Consider the following 22,486-nt stretch of genomic DNA (forward strand, 5'->3'; position numbering starts at 1 on the left):
AGGTTTTGCTATCCGTCATCCACCAAAGGGCACCCTGAGTTGTCAAGGACCGTGCGGTGGTCAATACATTACTGTGTATTTTCCCATCTGGATGTAGGGATCGCAGCTCGACAGAGTAACCGCCAGCCCCGCATGAGGTGGGTACGGCCACCCAGCAGCTCTGGATTGCGCAGGGGACAGCACCGCTACCGGCTCTGCTTCACCCACGTTGACAGGTTTGTTTAATGCCTTGCCCACGACTTCTCTTCTCGCTGGCTTCACGTCAGTTTTGTCCAGTCGGAGGATGAGGCTCGGGTGGATCAGATTCCCACTGAAGCGTCCCCGGCATCCAGCAGCGGTTGGGTCTGGGTTTTTGCTCACTGATCTGAAAAGGCTGTGTTGGCGAGCGCTCCTGCCTCTCTCATGTTTCAGAGCTGCGTGGCATTTGACGCTGTGCTGTTTCTTTCTTTTCTCTGGATGCATTTGCTTCTCTGTTCTTCCGTGTGCGCACTGAACCTGCTCCAAGCCAGGAAGGATCCTGCTCTGTCCGAGAGCAGCTGCTGCCGTGGCCGAACTGAAATGGCAGAAGTGCTGCTGATGGAAACTAGCCGCTCACGGGGAAGCACGCGGGGTGCTGAGATCTGCTCGCTTGTCCTGGGGGCTCCCGCCTCGCCAGTGACCTTGAGCGTGGTGAGACAGAAAGCAATGCTGCCCGAAACGTGACCGGCGGGACTCAGCCTGGTGTGGGAGTCCCAGCAGCCCTTCATGCTGCGGAACTGTCGCATGTTGTTAATTATGTTGCAAACAGTGTGTTGAAAAATCAGTTTTACCTACAAAACAGACCACAGAAGAAAAATTAGGGAAGTCGGTAGGAGCAGGCCTAAGGTGTAACTGAGGTGTGAGCAGAGAACTCATTTGAGTATGGATGTGTAAACACAGAAGAAACTTGCTTCAGATACCTTTTTTCTCTCCTTTCTTCTTTCCTTTTGTCTTTCCTTCTCTTAATTGCACGGAAATTTCTTATCAATGGGAGAAAAGGCTTTTTTGAAAAAGCATTTCCACGAGTGTTTAATGGTGCCCTGTAAGAATGATCAGAAATTGGTTTCCATTTTTCACAATTTTAAAATTTATTTTCAGTAGAAACCCAGAATATTTTATAGGGATTATTTTCATTTGGGAATGCTGAAATCAGGCAGATGCAAGACCCACGTATCGTTAACAAGCTGTGTTTCTTTTTTCAGACTACGTGCTCTGACAGATGTCTTCTGTAGGTACCTTCAAGTTTCACTGTCTGCAGTTGTCCAGATGGTTCTTCCATGGGAGCGATGCGGGAGACCCGCTGCCTGCATGGCTGCTGCTGCAGTTCTTGCAGGTCTCCATCGGACTCTGGAGCGCGAAGCTCCCCTGGGCCCACCAAAGGTGGTCCTTATAGTCATATGTGTGCAGAGGGCTGTGTTTTGGTGCATGTGGTTTGGGCCACACCTGGACCTCCAAAACCTCCCCCAGGGGAATAACATCGTAGGGCCATACCTGTGTGTTGGATGGCAGACAGGTCAGTAAGAGCTTTCCAGCATCTCAGCTTTATAAGTGACTCTTGGAAACCAGTGAAATAGGTAGGAAAGGTCAAATCGTGTCATTGCTGACATGTACTTCTGTTAGAAAAGGTTGAAGCAGGTCATTACCTGGTGCCACCAAGCAGTAGGAGGTCTCGGTAACACACCTCCCCGTGGCTGCGGCACGGCTGGGGACCTTGTTCAAGCTCTGCAGCTTCAAGAGCCTGGACCTCCCCCCATCTCGTTTACTGCTGGGGTGGTGGTCATGTTTAACACTAATTTATTAAAAAGCCGTGCCAGTGTCTGAGTTTTCTAGTGGGAGGATAAGCTGCTCCTGCAGCCATTTGTTGTTGCAGCACTTCATGCAGTTAAGAGCTCGGTCCTGGCAGGACTTGTGGCCAGCTCTGCGAGGGAGCGAAGGCAAGGTTGCGAGGGGACCGATGCCAGGGCCAGGCAGTTTCACTCACACAAGATGCTTTACTACACCTGCTTTATTTCATATTTCACTTCTAGCTGCTTTTCTTTTGCTTTTTGACAGAGCGAGCTCTTCCAAGAGCTCTTCTGTGGATGTTCAACATTATGCCTGTGACTTCAGGGACACTAATTTCTAAGATGTGCTTCTGTAGGAAAACAGACTTACAGAAATATCAGAATGTTTCTTTTCTGCAGGGTTTGTAGAACCTAATGTTCTGTCTCTTTCTGACATCTGGTTATTCCAGTGGGGTTTAGTTGCATTAAATAGTCAACAATAAGCAATGCAAAGGCTTGAGTTATGTGTGTATGGGCAATAATGAGGTGAAGTCATGGATTGCTTCCTTTCTCCACAAACAGCAAGTGGCAATCTTGATAACATGCTTTCAGGTAATTATTGGTGTGTTTTAGATCATTTTGGTATATACTTATGCGATGTATTTGATTTTTAGTCTCTATGTTTCGCTATGGAAGGAGCACAGGAAATGTTTAATGGACAAGCATGCCTAGGCTGCTCTCTCATTTCTGTTGTCTTATCAGCAAAACATAAATCTGCAGCTTGCTGACAATGAAACCATATGGTAACTCATTCTGACAAATCAATTTTGCAATACAGATAATCCTGGCTGTGCGTGAGAAGAGATATTTTGGATTATTTTCTCTTAATTCTTGCATTACTCTTTATTTTTCAGTGGCTGGAAATTATGTACGTGGCTATTTCTGAACGCAGATGTTGAGGTGAATTAAGAATTTATGGAGTATGCTACACTTTAGTGTCTTTACTTTGAGGATCGTTATTTGTCATACGAAATAATCTGTTTATTTGCTGTAGCCAATGCCCTTCTTCTGTGTTGGCAGACAGTAACAGCAGATTCAGATACTTTTTGAACACTGGATATCCTCTTAGTGTGAAGCCAAGCTAAGAAATACATTTATATAAATCAGCTTTTGCTTTACAAGAGGCTGCAGAAGTAGCTGCAGGAACTTGAAGGTGTTTGGCTCTTTGAGCCCTGAAGCAAACTGGCCAGCTGATGGCTGATGATCATCTCAGTTCACCAGAGCTGATGCTATATGTTGGCATGGTATGCAGAGAAGACAAGGTGGTTTGTTAATCCTTTTCAATGAGTAAGATGAGCAAGCTAGAGTCCTCACAACTTCTGTTGGACTTCAAAAAAAAAAAAAAATTTCCAGCCTTTGCTTCATAGGGATGTATCAGCAAGTGAGTTTTCTTCTTCAGCTTGGAAGTAGTAGTCAGTATCTGGAAGTGTAAGCAGAGCACGAGCCTGGGAGTGGAGAACAGCAGTGAGGAGTAATGTGAACTAGGTGCTGGAGACATGTATCAAGTCTAGGAATGATGCCATGAAGCTGATCAAAGCTAAACAACACATAATGAGTTTTCATTTTTATTGCAAACTATGTAGAAATGGCTGATAGGCTTTTAGTTCCTCAAGCGTTCCTCCTAGCTTTAGGTGCTGGCTCTCGGGCATGAATCTGTAGGGTTGGAGATGCAGCTACAAAAGCTACGCGAGCAATAATTGGGGTTTTTATTCAGTTTTACATTTTGGGGTGCTAACAGTTACTGTTAAAACCAAGTTTAAACCAAGACCTGAATGTGATATTTTCTAGATATTCAGAAAAGAAATATAAATCAAGATGTAAATCTCATCAGCACAAATGTTTATGCAGTATTTGTGTTTTACTTCAGGAGGCAATGCAGCCTCAAACACCAGCCTCAGCTGAAACAAAAAATATAAAATATATTTGGAAAAAAAAAAAAAAAAGATTCTTGATTGTAGTAGATCTAGTCAGGTAGACATGCCTGAAGAGTATTCAAAGGATAAGTCTATATGGAACATCTGCTTATATAAATATGAGGGTGGAAGCTTATCTAAACAATGATTTTCTGGAGACGGAAGGGTGAAATTAACCTAGTAGAAAACTGATTGTAACAAGTAACCACAAAAACATTATAGATAGTTAATAGCAAAGGATGAGCTTACAGGAGACATTTTACAAGTGAGTTACTAGAAGACCATTGCTGATGAAAATTAGGGCAAATTTTATCCAGAGATAGTAAATCCGAACTTGGATGAAATTCACAAAGTCATACCAGCAAAAATCCATCTATGCATTTCAATAAGAGCATTTGTAAAAAGCAAGAAGTAGTGACACATTTAATGTTTTTACTTCAGTGGGAAGAAATTGTGTTGAAAAGCTCTTAGAAGATGAGGAAGAAGAAATGGTATTTCTATTCTGGCCAAATGCAGGTACATGAAATGCAGTGGATGAACTTTCAGCTCAGGATCTGTGGAAAGCCAGGCATAGAGGCTTTCAAAAGTTTAGCTCTCGTTAGCTGTCATTAAGATGAACCTCTGGGGTTCCTGCCCCAATTACATTCATACGGGAATGATGCTCTGGAGATGACATAATGCTGTCAGAGCCCCGGCCAAGGCGAGGAAAATCCACATTTTCATGGTACACTGGCTCTTAGAAATCTTTGTAGTGCTCAAGTGAAGAAAAATATTTTAAAGTCCACAGCTGAGGAATAATGCTGACAAGGTCACTGACATTCAGAGATTCTAATCACTCAGCATATACTGTCATGGGCAAGGACAGTGCGGGAAAGGGTCAAGAGCACCTGAACCAGGTACAGCTGCACTTATTATTCAGGATGGTCAATGCTGGATTAAATGAAGTATGTCTTGAAAGAAAGGATCCAGTGCCAAATGATCTGTTCTTTGGAGAGCAGAGGCTGAATAACAAGTCCAGGTAAACTGGCAAGTCAACTGAAAGCATCTCATGAGGGCTGTAATAGTGGCTAAGCAGATGTACTTTGAATCAAGTTTGGCTCTGAATTACTTTCTGCATCTCATGCAGCTAAAAGTGTCACCGATGTGAACTCTAAGTATGTGATCTGGTATCTAAAAATAGCCTTGAAAGTGCAAAATGCAAAAAGGTAGATATTTTGCAGCTTAGGACAAAGGGTTTTCATGGTAAATCTCTGAGTGATTAAGGTAAAAAGAAAAGCCCAGACTCATAAGGCTGGTCTGGAGTCAGGAGGAAGATTGTCTGATGCACACATCCCATGTGTTCCAGTAATGGAATGTTGGAGGAAGAACAAGAGATGAAGGGAAATGACCCTCTAGAAGATATTTGTTCTCGTTGAGGCAAATTGCTGCTGTAGTAAGAGACTGAAAGAAGTGGCAAAACAGAAATAATCTGCATGGAATTAAAACAGGCATGTTTTTAAAAGCTAGTCCTCAGTACATGTTTACTTAGTAGATTTGACCAGTAATTGTCACTGTGGCTTTTGTTTGGTCTTTTGCTGAGATTTCTTTGGGTTTGTTTTCTAGGGGTCTGAGGTTTTTAAGAGTGTAAATTTAAGATAGGTAGTAAGCCTGTCTGCTGTGGTTTGATCACAGGAACTTAACATTAGTTAATAACCAGGGGGGAGTTTTAGTATTAAAAATAAAATAGATTTGCTATCAACATGTGATTCTGTCAAGGAGGCTATTAAAATTCTACATGTCTTTTTGCTTGTAAGTGTGGGAAGCATGTTTTCCCCCTTTTAATTTAATAGTGCTTGCAACTCTGGTCTTGCAACTGCAACACAGTTGCCTCTGAGTCTGCTGCAGTCATTTGGAAATCCAGTGAAAGACAGGAAACTTGGGCTCTGAGGCAGAAGCAGTGCTGATATTTAGCAAATGTTAAAAAAAAAAGATTATGTAAAACAGTTTCCTGATTCTGTCAGCGCACATGTACAAAACCAGAAAATGTATTTATTGTTGTTGTCTTTGAAGTATATCTGGATATTATATGTTGTCCTAATGACTGATCATTAAAATTTGTGTTTAAAATGAGTGTGAAACAAGGAATGTTGTGACAGTAAAACTCAATGTATAAAGATAGTGGCTGACATTAGGTGGCCAAGAGAAGAGCTCTGTGACTCAAAGAACAGCTGTATGAACAACAAAGAAATAAAAAGAACAACAAAGAAAGAGAAAAGCTGAATGAAGGAAAATGTACTTTGAATGATATACTATAAAGCAGAGTTTGTCACTTGAAAATGGAGATAAGTTGAATGTAGTTGTGCTGTATGTGTATGTCTCTGTCCCCTCCCTGTGGCTTTTGAACCCACTGGCTCATTTCAGCCAAGACTAACAGAGGTACAGTGCTCTTGAAAGATAGGAAGTTTCTGTAGGATCTTGAAAAGATGCTACCAAGTAGACTGACATGCTAAAATATGTGATCAATCCATTAGATCTTGAAAAATTTGCATGGGGGAATGAATACTCCCAGCATGGAAGATGCTAGCCTGAATACTTTATTAAACACACAAAGTCCAACAAGACAGGAATCCGTAGGAGACCACACCACTCACAGAATGACTTTTTTTTTTTTTCCCCAAAAAAATGATTAATATGTACCAGTCTAAGCAGATAATGTTGCAACATGAGTAAAACCCCCCTTTATGCCGGAGGTCAGGGCACTGGAGCTGTTGAATGGCACTGAAGGGGGTTTGGCCTTGGGCTGGTACTTGGCAGAGCAGTCAGCATCACCCACCCCAAGGTCTGTTATTTGTTTTGACCATTAACTTGGACTGATTTACAATCTGTTCGCAATAAAACTAAGTGGACCTTTGCTTTTGGCTCTGGCACTGCATTGTCTTGCTTTGTTTTTGTTCTGCAGGGCAGTGCAACCGTGTCTTCCCTCCCCAGCTCGGCATGCTACAGATCATTCATGGCAATGGCACAGCCGTGGGGACGGTGATAACGTTCCAGTGCTCAGCCGAGCACCAGCTGGAGGGACCAGGCGTTATCACCTGCATTTGGAAAGGGAACGGTACCCAGTGGACAGCCGGAGTGCCCTCCTGCAAGCGTAAGGTTCTTTCCAAACCATTCCCAGTCCTTTGGGCTGCATTGTGTTTATTTTGCCCTGCCTATCTCCTACAATGTTAGGATTAATTCTAGACATCTGTGCAAGGAAAAAGACAAATTCAATTTCCTTCAAAGTTGCCCCCACTGACTGTAATTGCGCTCCATATGTGTTCTGACATCATTCATTATCATGACACAGAAAAGACTCGGTCAAATTTATGCCTGATCTCAGATCACTGGCCCTGGTAGTGTTGTACTTGGAATAACTGTGGCTCTGTAGCTACAGGCTGTACCCTTCTTTAGAAAATGTATAGATATGACCAACTAATGTGCAAGCATATTTGCAAACCCTCTAATCTCCTGGCATTCTTTTCTGAAGATATTTTTGCTGTAAAAGAAACACAGTGATATTTTTTGAACAATTGTAGGTTGTTGCCTGTGGGCAGCCACATGGGAAGGTTACCATATTGACAAATCGTGTTTGAATGGCAACAACATTAACTACCTTTCATGCTGTGTTCCTTCTTATTTATTATAAGGTTGTTAGTAATTTGACGAGAAGTAGGCCCAAGCAAAATATGGTACCTCTGAGCTTTGAGAATTTCAGCCTGTGTCTCAATCTCAGTCTGTGTCTCAGACCTTGTGTAATTTTAAATCGTCAGTAGAGGGATGGCTCTTTTAGACACTTATCGTGCTCTCACAAACTCAGCTATTCTTATCTCTCATTTGAGACATTCTATTAAAGAAAAATGAGAGAAATCCTTCCCTCCAGAGGCTGCAGACATACAATGCTTTGTGTGGTGCTCAGCTGAACCATTTCTGATGCTGGTCATCATGGTGTTGGAAGAACTAGATGAGTTTTGAAGCAAGGCGTGCTTAGTGCTCCAAATGAGTTGGCAGAGATCTGTGTTAGCTGTGCCATACCACATTCCCCCTCCTCCTTTTGTCTGGATAATTCGCTTCCAGCATCAGATCACTGTGATCACTCAGCCCTGGAGATACTGTCCCTTCTTCCATCCTGCGTCTTTCCCCAAACAGAGGAAGACCTGTTGTTCACTGCCTGCCAAATAGGATGTAATTATATGGAACTGTCCTTGCTCTAAAGGGCTTCTTTAAACGCATTTACCCTGTCAGTATTTGGTTTTGCAGCTCCAGTCCTTGTTAACAATTGCTCATAAGAGTCTGCTAGCTCATCTGCATTTGATATGCCGACAAAGTTGTGCTTTTTAGCTACTGCAGCGCCAAAGGCATTGTGTTTAATTAATTGCAGTGGTGAAATACTTGAGAACAATTCATTAGTAGCTTATAAACAGGAGATTTTTAAATAGCCCAATTTGAAGCTTGCATAGCTCTAAGCTGAAGCCAAGATACTCTGGTATCTTGACACATACTAACGTGAAAGTCCTCACTGAGCTATTATTAGCAGAACTGTGAAGCAGGTAGGTTTTGGCATGCTTTAATGAAAATGTGAGTGATAAATTCATGGGTTGACCTTAGAAACATTCTTCTGTGTTTGCTTTCCTGCAGCCATATCAAAATATGAGACTTTTGGATTTAAGGTTGCAGTGATTGCCTCCATTGTGAGCTGTGCCATCATTCTGCTGATGTCCATGGCTTTTTTAACTTGTTGTCTTATCAAGTGTGTGAAGAAAAGTGAAAGGAGGAGGACTCAAAGGTATGTCAAGAAAAGATTTTTGAAACTGGAGTAAGACTGTACGTTGTATGGACCCCATTGCTGTGATAGCAGAGAGCTTCAAAGGACTTGGTGCTCGCAACACTGCAATGATGTTAATTACTTAAAATCCTTAATTTGTAGGTCAGGCTTTAGGCACAGAAAGACTTGGAATTCAAGAGTATTTAGGCACCAAATGCCTGTTAATATCAGATGCCCTTGGTGGGCCTGGGCAGATCTGGATTTACCCAGGATTATGCAGAAGCTGAACATACCAGTCTTATTTGCTGGCCAGTCTTTTTCTCCTTGAATTATTTAAGATTGGCTGCATTTTCCCTTCTTCTCTCTCTCTTTCCTTTTTTCCTTTGCTTTCCTTGGACACTGTTGGGAAAGTGAATCTACCCATGTCAAAACCATCAAAGCCCTCACCATCTGCAAAGCATACTTAAAGCTGTCACAATGCTGTGCTGGAAGGACATAGGATTTTGTCTTCTGGCTTTAAGCGCAAGTCAGCAGGCAGGATTATAAACAGGCATGGGAAGAAGTAAAATTTACCAACCCAGTCCATTAGAAAAACTCAGTGCGAAGAGTGGCTGCATGACCAAATCTGGCTGTATGCTAAAGCCGAGCCACTGTTGTTCATGAGAGCGTCCATCCAGAGTCACCTGCTGCAGAAGGCTTTCCCTTGGCACCTCTTCTTCGCTTCCCTCTTGCTTTTCCTGCTCTTTGTTCCCACTGCTGCACGTAGCTCGGTGGGGTGGCTGCACCCCGTCCCACTGATGCCTGCTGTGCAGACAGTAAGCTGCACTTCTGGTTGATTTTAAGCCTCTTTTTGCTTCAGAGAAGTGTTTGGAGTGAGGCGGGGTAGTGGTGGAGTAGAGGGAGACTGGGGAGGACGTGAGTGAAGGTCTCTCTGCTCTGAGCTGTGTTTTCTCTAGAGCTGCATGGGAACCAGCTCAGGGGGGAAATTCTGTCATTTCGAAATCTGATTGTAACCAAAATACAGATTTTCTATTTCCCTTGAAAGGATTTTGTGAGGCAAAAAAGAAAGTCTTTGGTGTCATTCGTAATATTAGGTTTTCACTGATAGCATGAAATTTTTTGAAATGAAGGAGTTGATTGGCATTTTTGGAATCACTGCTTTTCTTTTGATAAGACTATTCATATCAAAGTCCTTGTTTTTCATTTATTTTAAATGAAGTTTTGTCAAAATTAGCCATTCACATGACTTTGATGACTTGATATTTTTCTCTTACAAAAGAAAAGCCCTTCACACCGGACGTTTTGACCTGGTTCTGTCATCAGAACATAAAATTATTCCCTTTGCTGGGAGCTTCTCAGTTCCCTGCTGTCCTCTGTCCTCCCTTCACTGCCTCCTGAAGGAGCTGCCCCAATGCAGCCCGTCCACGACTGACACCCACTCCTGGGGTTACTACAGGCATTGTGTGGCTTGGCCCGGCTGTCAGAAAGCAACTGAGACGATGTAGAAACTGTCACGTCATGCAAGAAAGAGTAACGCATCTCTGTATGAAACTGGCTCAACCCGTGCTACAGAGTGCCAGAGCCAGTGGTAGCATCTCTTTTGTTGATGTTGGTGGAAAATGTGGATTGACTTTTGGATGCACAGAGCATTAATCTGAAAAGAAGCTGCAGGCTTGATAACCTAATACAAAATGAGAATACTCAGTAGGGGATTAGTTAAATAAGTGTGTCTTAGACCATCTCTGAAAGAAAAGGAAGCCTGTACCTGTGGAGTAAGGAGGATGTCCTCATCTTGCCTTTAGCTTTGAAGTCTGCCTGTCTACTTTTTTTGGCTCTTTTAGTTGGTCTACTAGAAGAGATCACCTCTGCCTACAAACCTGTCTTGCAAGGTACCTGTTTGATGATATTTGAAGTGCCATCTGATGTTTTATCCCTGCATTTGGAGAGAAAAAGGACAAAGGCTGCTGAAGATCCTCACGTATTTTAGCCTCCTTGCAGACCTTGTCCACTGTGTGAGCGTAGCTGCCAATGTCTTTGGTAGCAGCAGGATTGCATCCTGAGAGGACAGAAATGACACCAAAATCAGCATCGCCAACCCTCACAATTTAATCTTGTCCCATCAGCTAGTGTGAATGTCTGTGATTGTGTGAATCTTAGACTTCTTTTTAAAAGAAGAAAAGAAATTGTCTTTTTTTTTTTGCCCCAGAGTTGTAGAGAGCAGCATGAATAATGCCTTGAGCATTTCCGAAAGGAAATCCTGAAGGCAACCGAATAAGCCCTGCTCTTAACAAAGGCAACATTACCTGTCTCCTCCATTTTAAGTAAATTCATCTTTTCAACCTGCCTGATGATTTCTGAAACCTTAGGAATGGCAGTGCTGCAAAAATTCACAGTAAATATTTTTTTTCTGAAATAATTTATTCCATGAAATGCGGGTGGTCTGTAGTCTTTTCACATACAACAGGATCTGGCCTGCCGTGTGTCACTGATGAAGGTCGCTGAGAACATTGACACAACATCACACCTTAAGTGACTTTCCCAATTATCTGTACTTTCAAAATCCACTGAATCAAATTAACATAATTATTGGGGTTTTGTTCCTTTGAACTATCCACAGGTGCTCATAAGAAAATTGCTCTTTTTGTTTGTTTGCTTGTTTTCTGAGGAGTGCTGGATAATACTTAAAATAACACTATTTTACAGAAAAACATTTATGCTTTTTAAGAACCCCCCACCTTAAGGTATTTAAGCGGGTATTTAGGTCTCTGGAAATTTTTCTTACACTTGAAGTTCAGCATGTGTTTAAGTGCTGTCTTCAGTAAACCTGGATTTAGATTTAAACTCTAGGGAGTCAGGGCTGTGGTCAGATAAAAGCTCAGATATGCAGCCATTTATCACAGTAATGTATTTTACCCCTTGCTTTATTCACAGAGATATGCAGCTGTGGTACCAGCTCAGAACTGAAGAACTAGAGCACATGCAAGCTGCTTACTTTGGTTTTAAGGGAAGAAACAATAACAACAACAATAAGAAACTCAGGAATAAACCTGTATTTGATGATGTGACTAACATGGCATATGATAACCAAGGCTTCTACAGGTAAGGCCATTAAAATACAGTGGGATGGAATGAGTTTGTTGAACAAACTTTGGAAAGAGGTTTCCTTGAAAATGCATTTTAAAGGGATGCCCCTGAAGAGGACATGATGCCAGTGGGTTGTTAGGGCTTTTCCTTGAACTTGCCCGTCTTTTGGGGAATTAATGTTCCCAAAAGGTGAGACAGCAGAGAAGCTGAGCGTGACCTCCCTTCTTGCAGCTTCTTTCATCTATCCCCAGTAGTGCTTTGTTGAGCTTGGTCTGCAGAGAAGGTTGCATGAGATTAACTGGAGAGAGGTTTTTAATTGGCTTTGTTAAATTGATGCTAAACTGCAGCAGGAAGTCACTACTCTGTATTGGTTAGTGGTGTCAAGGTGCCAGCTTGCCTGAAAGCCTTAGGGGAGGAGGCAGCCAGGGACACCTGGGGCTGCAGTACGGCTCAAGGTGAGCATCAAGCATCACTGTTTATCCCTCGGTGACTGTGAAAGCTGTCTTGAGAAGTATTGTTTCGTTACCAGGGTGTGCAGGGCAAACACAGTGGGATCCTCATCTGAAAGGCAGCGTGAATGCCCACAGTGTGGGAACCCTGAGCCTGGGGTAGTCCAAAGAAACGTCCACGCTGAAAGAAGTGCATCATGTACTGTGGATGCATGGATGGTGGGCATAGGTATTTTTTGTGTCAGTTCAAAATTGTCTCTAAAAGTGTCCGATGTGTTACACTGGCTGTGTTGCTGCCAACAAAAGAAAAACAGAAAAATGAATATGTGTTAAATTCTAATGCTGTTTTGCTATTACCATTCATATAAACACATGTCATTGTGTCTTACATATCCTTTGGGTTCTGCTTTGTCGTCATAGCACAATCCTTGTTTGCTTCTAATTCACTGCTCACTTGTACAGCTTTTATGTACAGCAGTATCTGTGATTTGTAGTGGTTACCTGCAGAAAACAATTTTATGCAGATTATAAACCTACTTCCATGTCACAGTGCAGCTGGAAATTATATTCATATGGAGCACTTGCACAGAAGTCTGATGGCTGCTTAATCAATTCCTAGCTTTGGGTGATTTCAGAAAGATGTATAAACCTAATTAAATGCTGATTATAACCTAAACAGTTTTTAGAAGACTCAGAATGCAATTTTTAATTTTGGGAAACTTCAATCTGCTATGATATTAATGTTTTGTATAAGTGTAATCTGCTTTTAAAATAACAGATAAACTTATAAAGGGCTGTAAACAGAGATTAGTGCTCTGCTGGATCCTTGAGCTCCTTCTGGGTTCTTATCTGCACCAGTCCATGGAGCAGAAGCTCCTGTATTATGTTTACCAAATTCTGTACACTTAACTGAAAGTAGCAGGGAACATACAATTCCTCTGGATAAGCAGCTTTTCTGGGGCCGGAAATCAACAAGTTTATTATTTCTGTAGAAAACTGGAGAATGTATAAACTTCAGTGGGGAATTGAAGAGGGCAGGAGGAAGGAATCCTGTGAACTCTTTTTTTCCTACATAGAACAATACACATGCTGTGTTGAAGAGGGCAGGAGGAAGGAATCCTGTGAACTCTTTTTTTCCTACATAGAACAATACACATGCTGTGTTAAATACTGGTGCATGTACCCACCTCCTGATGCATCAGGTCCACTGTTAATCAAGGTCTATTTTATTTCCACCATGCAGAGGTGATGTGAGCCTGGCTAATAACTAGCCAGAGCAAAAATCAGCTAGGAGAGCAGATGTATTAATCTGTGCACCCCAGAGCCAAAAGTCTAGCCGTTTCACACGTGGAGAACAGGCACTGCTTCTAATCAGAGATGGAAATGGCATTGAAGCTGTGACAGACTCTGAATGAAACTGTCTTGGAATTGCTCTATGAACAGGTGTGACCCTTCATCAATTCGTACCCTGCTCCCTTTCTTCACTCAAATAAAATCTATTTAATCAAAGTTAGTGAAAGATACTAATTTCTACTGTTTAATTCTGTTGAATGGATATATGCACAGGATGAGATGTGGGAATTCTGCTAATGTATTTCATGCCATCTCTTGAAGACAACAAATGATCTGTCAGCTTTGTGTTTCACTTGCAAGACTTACTTTTTGTGTGTGGCAAATTAGGCTAAGTTTCATCATCGTGTGCGCATCCAGTTACCAGGATCAGCAGGACAGTGTAGGCAAATCCCTGGGCAGGTGCAAACATGAAGCTGGGAAGACCAGCAGGAAAGGACATGTTCACTACGTGGGTTATTTCTGCGGTACCTTTCTCTGTTTAACATGAAGCAGATGTGTTGGCAGCTTATGCTTGGAGGACATCTCTAACCATGTGGCTGTTGCTGTAGGGGCGGAGCTGTTATAGCACTAATTGTCCAAGGAAATAAATAAAGGCATGCAGTGTGGTTGGAAAAGAGCAGCAAAACTGAGGGCGAGCAAGCCCAAAGGAAAAAGATTTCTGTATATTGCTGCATGCATGTGAACCAAAGTGTGTGTCCATGGTCACAAACACGCCAAAAGATAATTTAACCAAGGCTCCTCAAGGAATGTTCAGACTTGACATAAGGAAGTATTTCTTTACCGAGAGGGTGGTCAAACCCTGGAACAGGCTTCCTGGAGAGGTGGTCGATGCTCCAAGCCTGTCAGTGTTTAAGAGGCAATTGGACAATGCCCTTAATAATTTGCTTTAACTTTTGGTCAGCCTTAAAGTGTTCAGGCAGTTGGATGAGATGATCGTTGTAGGTCCCTTCCAACTGAAATAGTCTAGTCTATTCTGTTCTTTTCTGTCCTTTCCTGTCCTATCCTATCCTATCTTAGTCTTGTGTTAATGTTTCAGACATTTGGAGGAATTTGTGCAATGCATCGCTAGACCTCTGAGCAAATCTGAAATCTTAGGAACTGTCCTAAGAAGCACAGGAGGCTGATCATTTTCTCCCTGCCTTTTTCAAGGCTGCAATATGTGTTGTTCTTTGTGTTACAGCCATGGGAAGTGGCTCTGCAACCTGCTTAGAAGGGCAAGGCTGGAAGATGAGTGGTACCCTTGTCTGAGAAAAGAGTGGGTGGAGGCTTGGCAATTTAAGTTGTTTTTACGATAGCATTTCCTTTTCTTAAAGAAAATTGTTCTGCTGCTTCTTCATGTAAGATATGAAGTATCTGGAAGAGTGAGAACTCCTCCACCCTTGAAAAAGACCCTCTTGAATATATCTTAGCCTGTTTTTGACTAGGAAAGGATGTAGGTCATGCTGCTTTTCAGACTTAATTGAAATAGGTTTAGAGATTAACTAGAGGTTAACATTTTGATTCACATACTTTCACAATCAAAAATACTGTAAGAAAAAGAAAATGAAAAGTCAATTCTTTCAGGTAAGCCAATATAAAATAAAACAAAAAGCCAGTTCTTTCAGACAGGTAAGATACTTGTTATGGTTTACAGAGTAATTTAGGATTAAAAAACTATCACCTGTTAAAGTAGTGCCTTAGTATGCCAATGAGATAATTTTGGCTGTAATGACGTGACATAACATGGGTGGAGAATGCTGATGTATAGAAGTTATAAATAATGTAGAAGCCCAGCTGTTGGACAGGAGACGCTCCAGTGTGCTATTCTGGACCTGTCTGCCACAAAATGAGATCGTTTTCCCCTCGTGTTAGAAGCATGGAACAAATGTGATTAATGTATAGTTTTGCAGGGAAATGTTGAATTTTAGTGGCAACTATTCTAATTATAGTGAGCTCCATTCTGGCTTCTTGGCTGCTTGAACAAATTGCTTTAAAATCCTGAAAAATATGTCTACAAATACCTGGGATCGTTAACTACAGAGTGCAGTCACTATTGACACCACCTCTTTAATTTGGATCTAAGGAAACCTAATGAGGGTAAAAATACCAATTTTTAGCAGAAAGTCTTATATGCAGGAGTTGCAAGCATTGGCAGCATCTTTGCTCTTTTATAATATTTGAAGAGCTAACTAATGCTGAGCAGGGAAAGACAAGTTACAAGGCATGGGGCCACTGGGTGGGACATATTTTGCCCAGCATTGCTTCTCAGAAGTTTAGAGCATAGAGCAGAGATAGCAGGTTTCTGCATGATGCAGAGGTTTGAGACAGATTAGCTGAAGAAAAGGGTCTGCCGTCTATGGGAGGGAGATTAGCTGCAGCTCTGGGCCATGTAGTTAGAGGAGAACAATGTGCATGAACCTCCAAAACGGCCCCCCTGGGAGGATTGCGGGGCAGAGGCAGGACTTGTCAACATGGGGCTATATTGGGAATAGCTCTCGCAGCCTGACTGCAGCATGTGTCAGGAGAAAATCAGTAAATTATATTCTGCTCTCTTTAACATTTTAAAATTTAAAAGTCTTGCCAGTTCAGCACAAGAATGAAGCCAGGACTGTTGCCATCATTCATCCAAAGTGAGAGACCTTCCTCAAAGCAGCCGAGAGCACCGCGCCTGCTTGGGGTTAGACAAGGAACTGTGGCTCTCGCCGGGACGAGCCCTGAGCACCAGGGACATTTGGTATTGCAGAGGAACTAGCATTTGAAATGCCGTGCTGCGTTTAAGAGTTTTGTTGAAAATGGGTACCTTCCTGAGCAGGATATGGGGTTTTTTAGTCAGTTATTTTATGATGAACAATAATACCTGCCCCTGCAGTAATCCTCCTCTGGAACAATTGCTTCGGCAACCACCACCCGAGATGAACAGTCCTCTTCCATCGCCAGCAAACAGCCATGTGGGAGAGCTTGGACTTAGTCAGCTGCCTGAGCAGGCAGGTTGCCCTCTGCCCCATGACAAGCACAGCGTAACATATCAGCAAAGAGAAGCTTAATGACATCTGTCCTTCCTCTGGGCCAGCTACCGGTAATGTTTGAGAGATGGAAGTGAATGTCAGTAAGAAATTATACTAAAGAAACTGGTGTCAAAAAGAAGAGTGGGGTCACCCTAACAGGGGTGCAGGGGCACACTCACCCACTGCCGTGGGTCAGCAGTAGCTGTTCCCCAGGTGAAGGGTTGGTACAGGTGGGCTGAGGCCAGTTTGGCCTTGGGATCTCCTGCCTGGAGTAAGGCAGAGAAACTCCAGCAGCTTGCTTGTAACTCCCAAACTGAAATAGCAGCCTCTTCTTTTCCATTAAGTAGTCCTAGCCAAGCCTTTAGGAGAAATCATAAAAATATAGAAACATAGAATCCTAGAATCATTTAGGTTGGAAAAGACCTTTAAGATCATCGAGTCCAACTGTCAACCATGCCCACTATACCATGTCTTGAAATGCCTTGTCTATGCATTTTTTTAATATCTCCAGGGATGGTGACACCACCACTTCCCTGGGCAGCCTGTTCCAATGCTTGACAACCCTTTCAGTAAAGAATTTTTTCCTAATATCCTATCTAAACCTCCCCTGGCACAACTTAGGCCATTTCCTCTCATCCTATCACTAGTGACTTGATAGAAGAGACCAGCACCCACCTCACTACACCCTCATTTCAGGTAGTTGTAGAGAGCGATAAGGTCTCCCCTCAGCCTCCTCTTCTCCAGACTAAACAACCCCAGCTCCCTCAGCCGCTCCTCATAAGACTTGTGCTCCAGGCCCCTCACCAACTTGGTTGCCCTTTTCTGGACACGCTCCAGCACCTCCATGTTTTGTAGTGAGGGGCCCAAAACTGAACACAGCACTCAAGGTGCGGCCTCACCAGTGCCAAGTACAGGGGGACGATCACTTCCCTGCTCCTGCTGGCCACACTATTTCTGATACAGGCCAGGATGCCATTGGCCTTCTTGCCCACCTGGGCACACTGCTGGCTCATACTCAGCTGGCTGTCAACTAGCACCCCCAGGTCTTTTTCTGCCGGGCAGCTCCAAGCCTGTAGCGCTGCATGGGGTTGTTGTGACCCAAGTGCAGGACACGGCACTTGGCCTTGTTGAACCTCATACAATTGGCCTCGGCCTGTCAATCCAGCCTGTCCAGATCCCTCTGTAGAGCCTTCCTACCCTCAAGCAGACCAACACTCCCACCCAGCCTGGTGTCATCTGCAAACTTACTGAGGTTGCACTTGATCCCCTTGTCCAGATCATTGATAAAGATATTAAACAGAACTGGCCCCAATACTGAGCCCTGGGGAACACCACTTGTGACCCGCTGCCAACTGGATTTAACTCCATTCACCACAACCCTCTGGGCTCTTCCATCCAGCCAGTTTTTCACCCAGTGAAGAGTACACTTGTCTAAGCCATGAGCCGCCAGCTTCTCAAGGAGTATGCCATGAGAGACAGTGTCAAAGGCCTTGCTGAAGTCAAGGTAGACAACATCCACAGCCTTCCCCTCATCCACTAGGTGGGTCACCTGGTCGTAGAAGGAGATCAGGTTGGTCAAGCAGGACCTGCCTTTCATGAACCCATGCTGACTGGGCCTGATCTCCTGGTTGTCACAGTCTAGGGTATCCATTGTGAGAGCAAACAGCAAACCCTTTTTGGCATGCAAAGACATTAAAGAACTGGGCACTCCGCTGCTTGAGCCGTGGCATATTTATACATCAGCATGCCCAGAAAGATAGCTGTCCCAGGAGAAATACAGATAGCTAGTAATAAGAAAAAGCTGAGAGCGCTCTTTTCAGTTTGCATCAACTGCCTAATTATGAAAGAAATAGCCACACCTAGGGAAGCCTCTATTTTCTTTGCTGCTTCAGCATGATAGTCTTGTAACCTGTCCTGGAATAGATACTCCCTTGACTCAGGGATGTGCTATTATTTTGCAAGGGAGAATTGATGGTGGAGTATTTTCCACACTCAGGGAGAACTGAATTTAGCTGTGGACTACCTTCTTTTCATCCTCTGTCAGCTAAGACGACAACCAGAAAGAAACTAGTCCAGCTCAAAAATACATCTAAAGAGCAGCAAAGAAATTTGGTGATTTTTTTTTTCCCCTGGTGTGGAAGCATTTGGAAGAAGTTGTGCATTCCAAATTTGGACTGTTTTGAGGTGAATTATTTTACACAGTTCTAGGCCAAGTTATAAAACATTCTCTATGAAGTAGCTGATCTGACTGCAGGAGTGAGTCAAATGGAAAAGCCCATGTCTCAGTAGGTTTAAAGTCCACCTTTCAGATATCCACTACAGCTGGAGCATATTATCAAGAAGAAAAAATCTCTTCTGCAGAGAAACAGACTAGTATATTCTCCCACAGAAGATATTTTTAGTACCTGAAGTTTTTGTACTGGAGCCCTTTCTGACTACGAAATGCATTACCAGTGTACCTGGCAAAAAGCAAATAAGGACAATTCAACAACAAAGATGTCCAAGTGAAAAGGTTTTGCAAAAAAAACAAAGCCAGCATGCTCTTAGGAGAGGCAACTAAGTGTTTTCAGTCAGCCCAAGAAGTCATGTGCAAGTTTGGTGAAATTAGCTCATAGCTTTGTCTTCCACAGTCAGATGAAATGTGTTTTCTTTTTCTGTTTGATTTAGTGGCTATTATGGTTGAAGTTTTCCACTACCTTGTGTAAGGGGTTGCAAGGAAGGCACAAATCAGAAACTCGTGTTGCTCTAAAAAATGTTCATGTCTGCCCAGGCTTGCTGAGGATCATGCCTGTGAGCCAAAGGACCTGCTAGAAGTATGGACAAGATGGGATGGGACACTTATCCACATTCCTACCTTGGCCCCTGCCCCCTTGACGCACTTGCCCAGCCTCTTTTCCCCTCTGAACACCTGAGTAGGAGAGCTGAAAAAGCTGAAAGATCTGAAGGAAGCAGGATAGTGTGGTGTAGATTTACCACAGTGAAAGGGGACAACACTTGAAAAAATACCCATGTTGGGAGACTGGCAGCTGCAAAGCTCCATGGAAAACCTAAGTAGAACAAGAAAAACCCCCTAGGATACCTAGAATGACTGTCGGGAGGTGCATCAGTGGGAGAATTAAGGGGGCAGAACATCTTCTACAACAGTGTAAGACTGTTAGTGGGCCTGGGGAAACCGATTTATCTGGGTGGTTTTGAAGGTCAGCAGTCTCACCAGAGAGCTGGACCCTTCACTCCCTCCAAAAGATCCATGCATTTTCCTTTATGATCGGCCTCACTTTCAGTAATTGCTCTTATTTGTCTGAAAGCTCAGGCATGCAGAGCTCAGCCCTGCTAGCTCCTGCTGCCCAAGGCTGTGGTACATGTGCGGCGGCGTTTGCACAGCGTACTTGAATGCCTGCGTGGGTGTGAACGTGTCACCCCTGCTCAGCTACAAGGCTTAAATTGCAGAGAGCCACTAGTGGGCAGCTCCCAGGGCTGCAGGAAGAGATGTAGGACCGATCATCACTGTGGTGTTTAATACTTCACTGCATAAAGCATCCAGTGAAATGGCTGCAAAGAGCAAATGACGTGTTTGATACAATTGTACGTAATTTATAGTTCCCTACACATGCGATGTTTGATTGTGTGGCACTTAGGACTGGAGAGGAGGAAACCCAATGCAGGAGAGGGGCAGATTTCCTTTCCAAGCTTTTACACAGATTGTCCCACTCTGCAAGTTGTCCCACCTTGAGCTTCTCTATTCATGGAGGGGGTTTTTTTCCTCCAGTTTGTTATTACTGTGCTCTGTGTTCCCCACCACCACCTTTCAGAGACTAAAATCTTCTAGTAGCTCTTGACACGTTTCAAAGAAAGATCAGGCAGGGGAAGTGAGCTGTGGTTTCATCTTGGGGCCCTGTCACAAAGGGTAGGATAGCTGGCTGCTAAATTATACCAATTTCTGAATTTCAATCTTAATTGTCATCGCAACAAGCATGGAGGGTGTGTGCACAGCAACATGTGCTTTCAATAAAGCTGCTATTATTGTTTTCATAATGCTTCCATGATTACCCCAGGGTCTTGTACAAAGTCACCAGACATACAGCAACAAAAAAATCCCCTCCCGTCCTCCAGTATCAAAATGTCTTTGCAGAGCCAGTGCCAGCACCAGGCAGCATTGTGGTAGCCCCACCGCTCTGAGTTCTCACACTTCTCAGATGTCCCCTTAACAGCATTTTCCCCTCCAGCTAGGAACAGCACTCAAGTCACACAAAGCAAAATTCTTGTGAATCCTCTAAAACCCATTGACAAATGCTATGGTGGCTGTTCTCCCCAGATGGGACCTCTGACTTTATATGTCAAATGAAGTCTGCCCTTGTCTAATGTATTGTGCATGTAGGTAGGCTGTTCAGCACCTAGCATCCTTGGGTGGGTTTGCATTTCCAGGTAAGAGGAAAGGGAGGTCTTCTAATCCTCTTACCATGATGTTTTGAAGTAGCCCAGCTGGAAACTGGAGTTAAGGAAAGCTGAAGCACTTGAAAAAAAGTCACACTTATTCGGGATAAAGTACAGACCTCCCAAGGATGAAAGTGCAAACCGAAGACTGTGTGTGCAGAGGAGAGCCCACTGCGTGCACATTTATCTGTCCCTTGTCACCACTGCAACACTCTCAATAGCTCTTCTCAGCCTCTGCTTAGGTGGAACTCCACTGACTTCACTGTTCCTCTGACATCCACAGGGTTCAATGTACTGCAGTGAATGGAGGGTGCCTACTGTTACCTCATCCTAGAATTATTTCAGTCAATGGAAGCTTAATAGTTCCTGAAATGGGAGGAAGAGGTTGCTTAGCCAGGGGTATAGTTGTCTTCCAGGTACAGTTTTAGACAGTTTGGCTTTCTGAGTTGGTGGTGGACTGTGGGTAATTGCAGAGTTTCACAATGCAGAGCTTTATAGGAGAAGACATCAGAATGGGATGAATTCTGCCCAGGTAAGCTATATTTATTGCACAATAACCAGAATACCTAGATTTGAACTACAATCCTGGCACGTGTATTTGCAAAGGCTGTGGCTACCCCAAGCAAAACTTTATCCCAGTTCTTCTTCCTGTACATACTCTTTTGATTTGATTTTTATTTTGTAACTATTGACTACCACCTCAAGGAGACAGAACTGAGTTCCTCCTACTATAAAAAAAACTAAAACACAGTAGCAAGTATCTCAGAAGACTTTCTTTCAGCAGTGAGATCTGCAGCTTTACTCCATGTAGCTTCTGGTCCCTGATGGCAAGCCACAGGGATACTCAGATGGGTGTTCTGGTGTCCAACACAAAGATACTTGAGGGCTTGTTGATGCACCAAGATTAAAAGGCACAGTTAGAACAGTACAGGTCAATACAGAGTGGGTAAAGTTACCAGGCTGTATTTTTGAGAAATCGATGGGTTTGTTGTTGTCCAAATTCCTGGTGGGTAAGTTCTGCTCATCTGAGCACCTCCTTGATGAGTATATTCTGACTACACTGATACAGCACCTTCTCGCATTGAGTGCAGAGGTGTTTTAAGACACCTTTACACTGACGCCCCAAATAGTTTTGTAATACAGCTTTCCAGTGAAGAGCAAGATTTATTCTCCTTTACAGGAAAGATGCATCTGCAGTATACCTACTCTGTACCAGAACAGCAAGACCTTGGTTATTTGGTTTTATTTTCTCTTCTTCCCCTGCGGTTCCTACATGTATGCACATTTCATGTATGAGCATTTCTGCTGGCTTTCTGCAACTGATAATTGCAGAATGCAGCTTCTGTTTCCTGACCAGCTTTTCATGTACAAAAGGGTAAGACCACGTTGTCCTGGATGTGGGTGTGCAGGCTGCTGCGTTCAGTGGCCAACACCGCCGGCTACAGAGGAAACTAGAGGAGCCACGTGAGCTAGCTCACCTGCAGTGAATGTGGGCAGGCAACCTCAGCATCTGCCCTGTGTGCAAGCAGCTGCTGCGGAATAGTTGATGTTTTACAAAAGCCCACATGCTCAGACTACAGTAATTTGGCACAAACCCAAAAGGGCTGTGTCTTACCTGCTGGTTCACAGAGCCGTGTCCTTAAAGCCCGCT

General features: G+C 43.4%; 1 protein-coding gene across 8 annotated transcripts in view; it reads left to right on the forward strand.

Moving 5' to 3' along the window:
* Positions 1 to 22,486, forward strand: part of SUSD3 (sushi domain containing 3) — a 35,511-nt gene that overhangs the window by 11,234 nt on the left and 1,791 nt on the right. For 5 of the 8 annotated variants that reach the window (XM_049826295.1, XM_049826300.1, XM_049826299.1 and 2 more), the window contains 7 exons: positions 98 to 215; positions 1,221 to 1,531; positions 6,693 to 6,881; positions 8,408 to 8,555; positions 10,376 to 10,423; positions 11,466 to 11,633; positions 12,148 to 12,296. In XM_049826295.1, the coding sequence (XP_049682252.1) occupies positions 98 to 215; positions 1,221 to 1,531; positions 6,693 to 6,881; positions 8,408 to 8,555; positions 10,376 to 10,423; positions 11,466 to 11,633; positions 12,148 to 12,296 (1,131 nt within the window). The remainder of the gene's footprint in view (positions 1 to 97; positions 216 to 1,220; positions 1,532 to 6,692; positions 6,882 to 8,407; positions 8,556 to 10,375; positions 10,424 to 11,465; positions 11,634 to 12,147; positions 12,297 to 22,486) is intronic. The other 3 variants (XM_049826297.1, XM_049826296.1, XM_049826298.1) reach the window with 3 other exon arrangements.

The sequence above is a fragment of the Accipiter gentilis genome, chromosome 23 (assembly GCF_929443795.1).
Source record: "Accipiter gentilis chromosome 23, bAccGen1.1, whole genome shotgun sequence".
Taxonomy (NCBI): domain Eukaryota; kingdom Metazoa; phylum Chordata; class Aves; order Accipitriformes; family Accipitridae; genus Astur; species Astur gentilis.